The sequence below is a fragment of the Camelus ferus genome, chromosome 13 (genome assembly GCF_009834535.1).
Source record: "Camelus ferus isolate YT-003-E chromosome 13, BCGSAC_Cfer_1.0, whole genome shotgun sequence".
Classification (NCBI taxonomy): Eukaryota; Metazoa; Chordata; class Mammalia; order Artiodactyla; family Camelidae; genus Camelus; species Camelus ferus.
In genome coordinates this window covers 67,320,930-67,335,517 of record NC_045708.1, presented here as the reverse complement: position 1 = coordinate 67,335,517, position 14,588 = coordinate 67,320,930, and the positions used below count along the sequence as shown (strand labels likewise).

The window sequence follows — 14,588 nt, the reverse complement described above, 5'->3', positions numbered from 1 at the left end:
AAAGCTTTTCTGTAATTCATCATTGTCTTCCAGCTTCTTTTCCATTTCTTCAAATTAACTAATTCAATCCATTTTTTTGTTCTTTTTGACATCAGGCCCTGGTAATCACTTCGGTAACTCTTTGGGAATCATTTTTTATGTTAAACTTTCCTTGAACAAAACTACCATGACACATATTTTTCAAATGAGCTATACTGTTACTCTATTCAAACATAAGAAATCTTCCAAAATATACTTAAGAGGAGTTCTCAAACCTTCTAAAAGTCTCCCTGAGCAGTTTCAGCCACCAATGAAATACTGAATGAGACCCAGGTTGCAATGCAATGAATATGGTTCTCACTGCATCAGTGGCCTATGCTATCATGGAGGGATAATTGTTTCTGGTTCTTTCAATGTCTTTTTTTAGTTTATTTCTTTCACTATTTAATGCCTCAAACTTCTTTTCAAATCCTTCTGTAAGTAGTTCTTCTTGCATCTGTGAAAACGAGAGAATCCCCTTTTGAAAACACACAGGCGTCAGCGTTTTGTGTCTAACAGCTGCAGCAGCTGAGCACGTGTGTCTGTTTCACTGTCCCCGAGATGCTTTCTGATGTTTGGCCAATATTTGCAAACATTTGGACCTGGGCAGGGTTTACAGTTTCCCACGGTCCCTCAGAAAAATCTAACTGGGTGGGGAGGCGTGGGCCCAGGTCAGGCCTGAGAACTGTCTCAGTCATGTGCTCCAGGCCTAAGAATGCACTTTGGGAGGGAATGTAGGTGAATTGCAGTTACTTCCTATTGCCCTGGGGTAACATGACCACACATATTTCACAGATAACAGCAACTGCTGACTCTCTTTAGAACACTGGCCACTAGACTCCAGTTTCAGACAAAAAATGCATTGACTCGAGATGTGTAACATGAGTCAGGTGGACCTGGAAACAAAGGCTGCAAATTGTAGAGCTTTCATCCTCCAGTCCTTCCTGCAGGGCCCAACCTGGTACTTTCAGGGGCAGGTCTATTACATGTCTCTGATGGTTGTACTGAAAGTCCTAAGAACCACAGGACTGAAGTCCTGTTCACTTGGGGGCATGTGAGACCCTATGGTCACCACAAATAGCAGCCTAGGAACCCAGGTCATGTTATTTGGACCCTGTGAACCCTAACACAACAGGCAGTCCTGAGTCTTTCAGACGTAAGCCTCCTGCTCGGCCCACATCACTTTGATGTTACAATGAATCAAATGTCTTTGGATTTCCCTGTGGGATCTGACTTTAGGTAGAATTTATGCTCCTTTCTTCCTGAAGAGCTGAGCTGTCTTCCATCAGGTGCTGCCCAGGCCCATCCAGACCTACTTTCAGCTTGTGCTCCAGCACCCTCTCCTGCTGTCTCAGAAGGTCTTCTCTCTCCCTATCCATCTTCTCTTCCAGCTGCGCTAGATTCTCCTTGAGGCTTCGCTCCTGCACCTCCAGTTTTTGCTTTGGCTTCTTCAGTTTCTCCTTTAGCAATTCTTGTTCCCTCTCAGCGGCCTCCTTCTGGGCACGTTCAGCTGTTTAATAAGAATTTTCAAGAGGGAAGAAATATCAGTTACGCTGAGCTGTACCCTCCTGAGCTCAGCCACTAAAGTGACTTTAAAATGGCTGGAGGGAATCTGAGCACGCCTTCTTCCACATCAGGAAGACACGCTTCAGCATGGGATGGAAAGGTACTGATCAGACGTACATGCAACCCAGCATCCCAGAGTTGTCTTCAGACGTATCAGAGAGCTCCCACGGAAGGAAAAGAAGTCCCTGGTGTCTGGAAGTGTTTGCTGTCATACCAGTCAAAGAGCAGCACAGGAATCACCTTCCCATCTGTGGGTTCATCTCTGCCCTGTACCTGCCACAGCCTTCTCCACAACTGTGAAGGTTTTGTCTGCCTGCAGGATGGCTTCCTCCATTTCTGCTTGGGACTGCAGGAAGCTCTGCAGGACCTCGTTTGCCTGAGGAAGCAGCAAAAAGCAAGTATTTGTCAGGCAGCCAAGTCTATTGCAGGGGAAATTTTTGTTCAGTAAAACTACAGATTGGACCCTGTGAAATCTTCATTTTTCAAAGGATCCTACAGTGTCACAGATGTCAGAATCATGTGCACCTCTACAAACAGCCATCCTCCATTGTCTGCAACTGCAATACATGCCCATCAATTTCCTTCTGAATAATGTTCATCTAATCTTTCTTTATTATAATTCCATTTTTTTTAACTTCAACTTGTAGCTTCTACCTCCCCTTCCAGGAAGCTTTCCTGAGCTCTCTTCTGTGCTGTGAATGGCTGCTGAGAACATGCCACTGACCCACCAGCTCCACCACTCATGGGCTGTGTGATCTCAGGCAACTAACATTTTCATGCAGCATTTTCTCAATTTCATAATGAGGATGACAGTGGTACCACACCATGGTTCTGATTTCTAAATTGATTGTCTAGGCAATTCAGCAAAGCAGAAAGACCCTGCGATCACCTCCTCTCACAGGCCAACTAAAACACAAGTATTTGCAGAACAACCATCCACTAAATAAATAAATAAATAAATAAATAAATAAATAAATAAATACAGACTCTATCAAAAAATATCTGCTATAACTGCAAGCACAAAGAAGAAACCACAAGCATTTGTAGTGTAGACAAATCCCTTCCCCCGAGTGGGTTATTCACAACTGGGAGAATAAAGAGAACTGCCCACCTTCTCCCAGATGAGCGAGGGGTCTAAACCCCAACTGGGCTCCCCAGTAACAGCTCTAGCCCCAGGAAGACCACGGAGGGTAGGCCAGTGGGGCTCACTTCCAGGAGTCCCAGAAGGATAACAGAAATAACGACTTCTCTTTTGTTTGCTTGTATACTGCTTTTGTTCTGATTGGTAACAGGTTTTTCAAAATGTTTTACTCAATTATTTATTTTTGAGGTGTATCATTGGATTTATTTATTTATCTTTTGAGGAGGTACTGGGTATCGAACTCAGGACCTTGTGAAGGCTAAGCATGTGCTCCACCGCTTGAACTCTATCCTCTTCCCCTTGAGCTATATCGTTCCCCCAAGACTCACCCATAAATGATGCACATGAAACCTCACATGTTCCTGGACCCATGACCCAGGACCCAGGACCCAGGGCAGAAGTGATAATTTGAGGAGACTGGGTCAGATCTACCTGCTGATTCTGGAGAGTGTCCCAGAGAGGCAGAGGGCACCTGCAGCTCACCCTGGGGACCCACACAGTTAGCTCCATTTTGGGGAGCTCCTTCTACCTTGTGGACATGGTGCTGGCAATCACCATTTTGGAATTTTCTCTCTAGCTTTTTAGCCCCAAGATCAAGCACCACCCTGACCCAACGGTCTGCAAGTGACCGTGCTGGGACTCCTGAGGGTAAGCACCTAGATCAACATGGACACAGCCCCAGCCATCAGCAGACAGGCTACCTTAGGGCCTCCTGAGCCCACAGCCACCTCTACACAGGCTTCTGACCAAGCCCCTCACAGCAGCGTACATGCACAAGACCTGAAGCCCTGAGTGCACTGCCCTCCAGCCAGAGACCCTGGGCCCAGCTCCACCCATTAGTGGGAAGACACCAGCCACAATAAAGACTCAGTCCTATACCCCGCAGACCCTGCCCCACACTAGCAGGCCAGATCCTGCCAGAGAACATGCTGGGGTTGGGCTCTGCCCAACAAGCGGTTCAACACAAGCTTCAAGACACCCCTTGACCCAGCAACCAACTGTGTCAGGAGCAGAATCTAAGCAACAGTGACCCAACACATGCTCTGGCACCCTGGGTCCTGCAGCCAGACCCCAGGACCTGGCTATGTGCTCTGGGTTGGCTGACATTAACCCTGTGACATGGCTTCACTCACCAGTGGGTGGCCAACTTCCCAGGGTCTCCTGGAACCTTACCCCCTCACCAGTAACCCAGCACTAAAGGCCCCTAGGGGTCCACAGTCAGTGTCCTGGTGACCTGGTCCCAAGTAGCAGATAGTGGCCTCTGCACAAGGCAGGACCTGGCAACCACATGAATTAACACAGACCCTCTGACTCCAATCTGCTGTTTTTTCAATCCCCTTACTCCTCACCTTGACCACTTTCCTGGGCACCAGCATATAGTTCATTTCAACCTTGTCCCTTGCTTCTAAGTAAAGCTTGTGTCCTCCAGGAGCAAAGAAAGTTCCTTCCATAAAACCTTCCATCAAGGGCTCTGAAAGCTTCTGAATCTCAGCCTGACAGTATTTGACAGATGCCTCTTCATTCTACACCAAGAATTCTTCCTTCTTTTTTTGGATGGTGACCTGCCAGGGAAATGTGGGGAAATCCGATAAAAAGAACCCGTTAGAAAGGAAACTCCAACTGCATTCCTTTAGAAGAAGCAGTCTGACAGCATCTGGGCACATTAGACACAGAATAATACACATGGAGTCAGGAAACTAGTTGTAGCCCCATTTCTGACCAGCTCTCTGTGTGCCTTGTGGGAAGTCTCTGAACCCCTGTGGGCTCAGACTCCACACCTGTGAAATGATGGGGTTGGCAGGTGTGATGTCCATGATTCCCTTAACTGTAGTAGGACTAACAGCCAGCCATTCACCCACAACAGAAATGAAATTTTCATTATGAATGGGAGTAGAGTTTCTTCTGAAAACTTGAGAGCTATGGATAAGAACATGTACTTAGCAAGTCACTTGCCTATTAATGAATTATCAACACACTCTCCAGAGTTCTGAACTCTTCATGGATTCTTTTTAATTAAGGATTTGAGTGTGTAAAAGTATAAGAACAGGCTTTTTTTGCATAAACTTATTAATTACAATTGAGCTGGCTTTGCTCTATGTGAACTAAGATTTTTGTAACTTGTAGGATGGTCAAAAGTCAAACTTTCAGTAAAGGTGACTATGGCAAGGAGAATTGTGATCTCCCAGAGTTGTCCCCACTGGTGTCCACACTCTGCAGAGTCCCCGTACTTGTGAATACAATGAACACTGATCCCGTGTTTAAATTATGTTACACGGCACAGGCTGACTCTATGAAATGGAGATTACCCAAGTGGACATTACCTAATCACAGGCCCTTTCAAAGGTGTTTTCTCCTGTTGGTAGCAGAAGAGGTAGTCAGAGAGATCAGAAAAAGTGATGGGAACAATACACCATGGCTGGGTTGAAGACGGAGAGCTGTTCACCGCAGCCTCCATGTGAGGATCAAGCCCATGTGAAACTCGTCTCCAGCCACAGTGCACTGAGAAGACCACCCATGTGCCCTGGGCTGGGAGCTGACCTGAAGGAAAGGAAACCACTAAATGTGTGTTACTTTAGGCAGCTAAACACAGGATAATTCATTTTCCAGAGTCAAAAATAAAAAGCCCATCTTTTAGAAAAAAGGTGGACTGTAGCCCACAGAGGCTTGTCAGTCATAAGAATCTGAACTCATTTTATGATGAGTAGCACACAAACCATGGGGACAAAGAGGGAATCTGGGATCATTCCAGAAGAACAGACTCAGGAAGGAGACCTTTTAAGGCACGTTATCACAAGCCTCTTCTGGAACTCCCGCTTGTCATCCTTGAAGGAGTGCTCCATGAAGACTGCGATGGCTTCCCTCTCGCAGGCTGCGTGCACCTCCAGCAGACCCTGCAGCGTGTCCGTGGGGAGGGTCACGCGCTGGGCCATCTGCTCGCTGTAGTGGGCGGCTGCCTTCTCCACAGCCGCTGAGTTCTCACGCTCCGCCAGAGTCATCACTGCGTTCTCCAAACAAGGAACTGCCCCACTGTTGATGGTGTCCACATAGGCCACCGCCAGCGTCCCCAGCCCTGAGGGACACAGTATATTTAGGGCAGCAGAGACAGTTCTTACCTGTTTGGTTGTTTGGGTTTTTTTAGCTTTAGAGATCAGCATTCTAAAAATCACCAGGCTTTGACTGAATTTATTTCCCCCCCGCTTTCTTCTCATCTCCATTTCATCTTCATAATTGTCTTCTCCTTCTTTGTCTTCCATGAATCCCCTTCTTTATAACATCACTGTGTCTCCTACTCACTCTACCTTATGATTCTCAAATGTACCACATTATAACATTAAGAAAATGACCTCGAACAATATGTTCAATGGTCTCCAAGTACACTTTTCCCGTGTAATAAAATAACAAGGACTAATTACACATGTAAAAAAAGGACATAATTTGTGGGCACTATTTGTAATGAAAATGTGGTCCCCATGTAAAATTGTCATCAAGAATTTCAGGACAGTGGCAGAAATACTAAACCAAGCAGGGCCCATCTCAGAACAGGGCCCCGTGTGACTGCCCGGGGGCACGTGCATGAAGCCAGCACCAGACCTGACACTGACTTTACAATTGTCTCTCACTCAGTGAGTCTACATGGTTCATGACTTAGTATTTGTTTTCTCATTCATGCAAATTCACAGAACGTCTTGCGTATCTTCACTATGTACACTTATCCCATCAGACATCTCATCAACGTGTGTTTTTCCTTCCTTAACAGGAGCCTGTCCTTATATTCTTAGTGTAATAGTATTATGAGATTTGATAGGCTTCAACAACCCTTACATAGGAAAATTTTAACGAAGAATCTTGCATTTCAGTGTGTGGCATGAACATCTGCTTTCCCACATTACATACAGAAGGAAACACAATTGCTGACAAACCCAGAGAGCGCTCACAGCTCCATCACACACTGACCCACAGAGGGAGAGGCCGCAACGAGAGACTCACCTCCCCCAGTGACCGTGATCCCCTCTCCTAGGGTCTTGGCTTTTGCGTGGGTGAAGACATAGGAACAGAAATCCTGGCACTGCATCTGAAAACTCTCATCCAGTTGGTCATCTGGCACGTCCTCAATATGGACTAGTAGTTTTCTGGCAGTGACAGGCCGGTCAAAGACAAAGCACTTCCGTTTTGGAAAGAAACTCCTGATCTTCTCTCTGGGCATGTTGGAATGTTGGACTTGGGGATCCTTGCCTGCAGAAGTGGAGAAAGAATAAACACTGAAGGAACAGCCTTCAGGTCAGGGGGTGAGGACTTTCCTTTCTAGGGAGCTTTGCATCCCTGTGGCTCCCCTGCCTGTAAATCTCCTTTTATTCAGTCATGTAAATCGACTTTATGCCAATCAACCCAGGGCATGGAAGCCTCCCTCCCTGTTTTTTATTTTGTTTTGTTTTGGTTTTGGTACAGAGCTAAGAGTGTAGGAAGTGCTTCTGAACAAGAAGGAGAGGCAAGAACAAGAAACTTACGATTATTTTCCTCAGCTCTTCCATGATGTGCAGCAGCGGATCAACTCTTTATTAGATATTTCTTCAATGATCCATTAATCCAAAAACTTGTCAGAAATATTTTTCTTAAATGACAGTCCCCATGACAGAGAGGAAATGTGGGTGGTAAAGTAATATCATGGTCGGGATATTAATGACGTTGCTGGGAAAATCACATGTGGAGAGCAAATAATACTCCGGACAGTAATTGAACAACTTTATAAGAGCAGAGTCAAAAAATACACATGGTGTCAATATATTTGGAAATGGCTTTTGTGTACACCATCTCATGGTAAATTTTGCTTACGTCAAGCTTGGACCTCAGCAGTCCTCTGCATCCTTTTATATTGGACGTGACAGTATTATACAAAGCATCTCTGGGTGTATGACAACAGTTCAACATGTATTTATTGAAAGGATGAATAAATGATTAAATAAACTAAATGAATATTGCTTTTAGGTACCACCATTATCCTCTCTGCTAAATATAAGCTGAGTAATTCATTTATTATATCACGTGTCAGGCAAGGATCTAGAATGAAGTGTGATGTTATGAGAAATAGGAAGCGAGGCATCGGACAGTCTTCCTGGAAGAACATGACTATGCTTTGTTTCTGAACTCGTTAGTGTGCAAATAGGCTGACTATACGGGGTGTAAGTATCTTGGCAAGTACAATGTATAAGGTGAAGTGTATTTCAAAGATTAGTTCTTGGGTTTACCTTGTGATTCTGTGTTTACCAACTTCCTTATTGATGAGTATTTTTCTCGGGAAAGGAGAAGCACTTCATATTTAACATAAGCTTGAGAGCCTTGCTTATTCACGGCATCAAATTTGCTGAAATCATTTGGCCTAATACTGGATTCTAAATTTCCTCTGTGAGCTTAAACCCTGACCACTGGGGCTTTTCCACAAGAATAATGACTGGAGCCAAACACTATCGTTCACCCAGGACAAGTCCAATCTCAAATAAAGACTGACGTCACATGCTGGGTGGCAGGGCTCTGCAGACCCCATGACCTCCTGGCCCTCCCAGCAGCCTGGCCATGCTCTGATACCTGGAATCAACTTCAAGGCATTCTCCAGGTACTCTTCTTCAGTGACGGAGCGTCCGTCTAGCTGCAGCTCCAGCGTGAAATCCCGCACAGTCCAAATGAAGTCTGGAAAGAAACTCACAAAATTCGCTGAGTCCTCTACAACATCAAAGCTGCATGAGGATTTTGCCCTGATCAGATTGGTGAGTTCGGTCACTTAGCTGGGTTCTAACTAAGGAATGAGAGGTGCCCCGCAACAAAATTTCCAGATCGCCCCCCAAAACAAGTTTTATCAGCATTCCTCTCTGTCCCAATTCCCCTTCTCCTCACCCATGAGAATGGAGTCACAGGAAAGCAGAAGCAGCCTCAGCAGCCATTACCACTGAAAGTGAACTGGGCCCAGGGCTTCCGGCCTGGGAAGGATACTGCAGCTGCTCCAGGGACTGGTGGTTGATGGTGCTCATGCTGTTGTAGACAAAGCAGCTGCTCAGAAGCACGGCCAGGGTGAAGGTCCACGAGTCGCTCTTGGAGTCACCGTGGAAAGCAGTGGGGAGTCCACACCTCATTCTCTCATTCGGTTGGTCATTTTCTATGTCAGCGGTACCATAATTCAACATGAAGGCAAATGACATAAATTTTAAAACAATGCTAAATCCAAACCCTCCCCGTAATGACATGGACCCTTCTCAGGGGCTCAGTTGCATGAGCTTTTAGCAGAAGGGAATGACACTATAAATGTGTGTCACGTGTTTGACACAGTGATTGACACATAGAAGCAATGCAGTAAGTGAACAAAGATCCTTCTGCAAACTTCTCTCAGGGCACAAACTGCAAACTAAGGGCACAAATATCACTTACCTAAACTCATCAAATGTTCATTGTGTGTCTAGAAAACACCAGATACTGCATTTGTTTCTGTGGCTATAAAGCTCCATAAGACTGTCCCTAGCACCGGTGACATGGCTTTCTAAGAGGGGCAGATACATGTGCAAACATATAAATGCATCAAGATGATAAACTGCCAGAAGTGCATCCAAATGTTCTCATGTGAAAGACAAAGACAAAATTCAAAAAAAAAAAAAAAAAAAAAAGACAAAAGAAAAGAACTCTGAATTCAGAGCCAGAAGTGCTTATGTCTGTCAGGGATGTGATGGCATTCAGCTGAAAATAGCTGGGCTTTAAAGAACTGATGGGACATGGGTTTGTGGAGAGAAAGGGCCGGTGCAGATGGAAGGATGGGCAGAAGTGAATCAGTACTGCCAGAAACTGCGGTCCTACAAAGGAATTACAGGGCTATCTTCTTTGACAGAAGTGGCACTCATGCCAGTGCTAGGAGACGGTGAGACTGAAAACGAGATGAGAGCAAGACTTGAGTGGCCTTGGAAAGGAGTCAGATACTATCATGACATGTAGTGAGGGCAGCAGGTGTTCATCTGCTATCAGTTTACAATTTGCTATGTTCTGGTTCCTTGACAAATGCAATGAGGTAAGAAGAAGAGAGTTATGCAAACTATGGACTATTAGGAACTGTAAATCATTTTTGGTTGACACTGAGGTGATTCTTGAATATTTCAACCTGAATGTTTAAATTCAGAATGTCTGAATTCATATCACAGCTCTTTTCTGCATTAATGAAAGCTAAAGGTTCATGGCCACTAAATTTGACATAGACTCAGACTAATATAAAGGGGAAAAGATGACTGCAAGTTGGACTGTAAAACAAGAACTTGTACAATTACCCCACATCAAGTGCTTTTGGGGGGCCGAGTGCACTGTTTATAGACGTCATTGAGGAATCCCTCTTCACAGCGCAGACGCTTGGACTAAAATTTTCACGAATGACCTTGGTGTGGCTGAACCTTTTCTGGAGATAATTGAAATAGCGTATTTCACTGAAACCCTATTTTCCTGATTTCTGCCTCTAATATCATTAACCGCACATATCTTAACCTATAGATTTCCTTGATCACATGGGTTACACCTTCCAGCAGGCTGTGTACTCAAACCTGAGCAGCAGGGGTAGGTTCTCACTTTTTGTACCTATTGTTCCATATACTGATAACTCTGTATATTTCTTATCTCCCCAACGAATCCCTGGGCCCAGACCTCACTCACGGCGATGTCTGTGGCACTGAACACAAGCCCTGGAATTCTGATGCCCAGTAAGTCTTTGCCAACTTGGATCTTTCACCCCAGTGTAAAAAGTAAGATCTCTCTCTAATACTCAAAGTATTTAATTTATTAAAGAATAGATTCAAGGGACGAGAATTTAGCCTCATTATTCATCATTGGGTTTGCAGTATATAAGAATACATCATCACATTTAAATTGAGATGGGAAATTAAAATGTAAGTGGAAGGGCAGGGTAGAGCTCAGTGGTAGAGTATGTGCTTAGCATGCAGGGGGCCTGGGGTCGAGATCACTAGTACCTCTCTTCAAAGAAAAAAACTACCTGCCTCCCTCCAAAACTTAAAATTAAAATAAGTTAAAATGTAAGTGGGCTATCAAGAGCAAAGAAAATTTTCTGCTTTAACTTTTCCACATCACCCAGGCCCTCGGTGTCCAGAAGGACCAGGGTGTGGCTCTCCTTGGAGGGGTGGGGCACACACCACATCCAGATGCCCTTTGTTTCAGACCTCAGTGTGGAGCCCAGAGAGAAACCTGCAAAGGAAGAGAAGAAAACAGTGCGCAGTGATGTAAGACAGTCCAGGATGAGCTCGGGTTACCTTGGCTACCCTTGTCTGCACGTGAGAGCTTGTCTGAAAGGGAGGTTCCTCCATTTAAGCAAGAACACCAAATCCAACTTCTGTACCTCTTCAGAACCGTCTCAAGAAACACTTTCTGTCACCTGTTCACCTCCTACCAGTAACAGCTCAAAATGTCACATTCTGAGATTAATGTAAACTTTATTAATGCCTTTAATTTTTATCTGACACTGAAGAGCTGCCTTGATCCACTTTCTGATGGAGATGAACCAGTGAGAAGTAGCAGCAGGTGCCTGGCTTTTCTTCCACCCGGGTGACCCACAGTTTCCCAAGGCTTCTACTCCTCTCTCTTGGTCACATATCCTTTCATTTAGCTCCATCCACTTGCTCTGGACTTTGGCACATTATGGAATCCACTCACTGCCTGTCCCCTCAGGCTGCAGGAGTTACAATGCCTGCCTGGCTGTTGCTCTTGCCACTCCCTGGGTGCCTCCACCTTCTTCACTGTTTCACTCTGCCCTGCTGGTGCTCCTGTAGCTGTCCCACCACTGACCATCCTCAGTTAACCTTTAAGTGGATCATCAGTGCCCTTCCAGCACCTGGACTGGTAAGTCAGCTTTGCTAGATTCTTTTACTTCCCCTTTATCTCTGTATTTTTCTCCTTTCTGTTCTCCTCCTCAAAAGCGATGAGTTATTGGTTCATTGCCTCAGGATATACTAGAAGGGAAAGCAGAAATGACCTGTCAGACATTCTGTTCTATTTTGCAAAGGCTTCAACCCACAGGAGGAGATGTGAAGTATATGCCTGAGAAGCTGAAGGTAATATATCTTGTCCAAGATTTATAGCATCTGTCATATGCCAATGCCACCTGTACCTGAGAGCAGAAATGGATGTGATGACACACCGAGAGGAGCGCGGTCTGCATGGCTCAGGCACTTCAGTTTCCACACGTGGTGTGCTCTGCATGGAGAGGCTATAAAACCTGAGATGATACACACTATTCTACATATTAATCATACTTGACTGCTTGCTGATCAATGCAGAGCAACCTGACCTTCCCCAGGAGAAAAGACAAGGTGTACCTGGTGCTCATCACTGTCAGTAAGGAGAGTTAAGGACCAGACAGCAGTGATCACAAGGAGAGAGTGGTGACCTGGTTCTGCTCACCCTCTGATTTGGCACTAATATGTGTGTGTGTTTGTGTGCCTGTGTGTGTGTTGCTCTTCCTGTGATATGATTGGCATGGTGGGTCACAGTTCAGGTGTTTTAAAATATAACTAGTGTAGGGATTTCCTCCATGAGGGAAATCACTCCCTTATTGCCTAATATTATCTCAAGTAGAATAAAAAACACACTGTTCAAACTCCTTGACTGGTATCTTTTTCTTAGATTTCTCAAATCTTATATTCCTCAAAAAAAAAAAAAAAAAAAACAAACAAAAAAAATCATGTTCAATCTGGCAAGGAAAAATCCTTGATTGTTGGTCAAGAGTTCCTCTAAAATAAAGACAAGGATTGTGGATTGTGTTTTTTGTTTGCAACCAATGAGAGATTGCAAACCAAGAAGGAGGTAAGAAGAAAGGAAAAAAATAGAGTGTGAGACAAAAATACAGAGAGTCTGAGAGAGACAGTGAGACATTCCTGAGATCCTTTGAGTTTAGTGGACTGAGGTCCTACCCTCTGATACTGTGAGCCACTGAGCCACAGAAGAGAAAATTAGTAAAAAATAGTGAATGTTTTTTTTCAGACAGAAATGCTCAACAGGATGTAGGTAGATGGTCCTACAAACCAATAAGAAGCAAGCAAGCATTTTGTTTGGAAAAAACCCCAACTTCTTGAGATAGGAAATGTAAATCACAAATAAATGTGTGACTAGGTGCTCAACATTAATTGTATTGAGGCAAATAACATGCGACTACAAACACAAACCACATCAGCAGAAGTTAAACTTGTTTTTACCAAGGTTTCATGAGGATGTGAAAAATTCTTAATTACTTCTAATGAGCATACTCACTGAATAGGAAGCTTAAAATGTTGTTCAATACCATCTGGAAAGGCTGAAGACAGAAAGACTCCTTGACTCAGCAAGTCCACATCTGGGCACATCACACAAGGAAGCTGTGCACATGGGCACCAGGACACAGAGACAAGAACTCTCACGATGGCACCATTCATAAAGCAGCGGAGCTGCACGTGACACAAATGTCCATCAGCACCAGTGGGTGAATACACCGTGGTGCCCTCTGACAACTGCATGCTCTTCAATCAGTGAAAATAATTATAGACACATATGATGAACTAGATCAGCCTCGTAAACATCTTAGCAAGACTATGAAGCAAGATCCTAATTAATACCAGCATGCAACTTCCTATACCAAGTCCAAGCTATGTTTCAGAAACATATACATAGATTGTAAACTCATGTATACATAGGAAGAGTGAAAGAATACAGGACAAAAATCAAAACATCGCTTAGCTGTAGTGAGGGTGTGAGGCACGTGACATGGGCTTTTGGGGGTTGGTGATGTTTTATTTCTTGACCTGAGCAGTGACTGAACAGATGATCACTTTGCATCATCAACTTTAACATATATATATATACTTATCATATCATATATGTATATATACAGTATATATATGTATATATACTTATGCCCTCTTCTGCATGTGTTATACTTCACACATTAGAAAATACTATATAGAGAAAGAGAAGGAGTGTAGTTTATGAAAGTTTTCATTTGAAATAAAGCCAAAGAAAGGGGTAGTAGCCGCAATGAGATATGTGATGCAGGGAATTTGCTGTCCGTTCTTCCTTCCATTCCTTTAAAAAAAAGAAAAGGACATATTGAACAGGTTTGTGTGCTGTCTGAAATGGCCATGTGGTTTAAGACAAGAGTGGTGAAGGAGAAAAGAAGAGAATAATGATTGCAGATGAGCCCCTCAGCAGCTGGGAGTAGATGGGATCAGGACTAAGTAGGTGGATGGTTTGAAAGGTGTGGCAATTCCCTATTACTGGAGAAAAGAGTAAATTTCATGGAGAGAAGTGTATGAAGTTATAAATTTGGTGGTAAGAGGCAGAAGCGCCCTTCAGTGTGCAGGGTTAGGTTCTTTCTGAGCAGGAACCTGTAGGAGGATGCTCAGCACCCTAATTATCCCTGCTTCCAAGCACATGGCCCTGAGCAGCCCTGAGCAGCACTCACCATGGTTCTGTCCCACCAGATGGTTCATCAAGTAGGACTTTCCCATCCGATACAGCCCTACAATGGCCACCAACAGCACAGGCTGAGATATCTGGTCGAGAATCTTCAGCGCATTTTGATTTACTGTCATATGGTTGTTCTGTCTTTCCACCAGACAGATGGGGTTCATCATGCTGAGTCCAGATGCCATGGGAAGCTGTTACCTAGAGCAACAAATCAGTAGAACACAGCTCACCTCTCATGGTCACACAAGTCACGTGCATGTCAGCTTTTTGCTTGTGGAAATTTTATATCAACTTTCTATGTTTTGTAAGTTTTCAAATGATAAATATTAGTCTACTGTGCCAAGGCTGGATACAGGTACCTTCTGAGGATCTCTTAGTGATCCTCAGAAGAACCCAA

At 44.3% G+C, this 14,588-nt stretch overlaps 1 protein-coding gene across 1 annotated transcript; it reads right to left on the bottom strand.

Moving 5' to 3' along the window:
* Window positions 1-352: 352 nt before the first annotated feature.
* Window positions 353-14,358, bottom strand: LOC102513792 (guanylate-binding protein 7-like). The gene is given in 10 exon segments (XM_032494659.1): window positions 353-475; window positions 1,335-1,528; window positions 1,858-1,960; window positions 4,075-4,287; window positions 5,518-5,795; window positions 6,713-6,958; window positions 8,306-8,502; window positions 8,708-8,810; window positions 10,808-10,942; window positions 14,187-14,358. Coding segments are annotated over 10 exon segments (1,764 nt in total).
* Window positions 14,359-14,588: the final 230 nt, after the last annotated feature.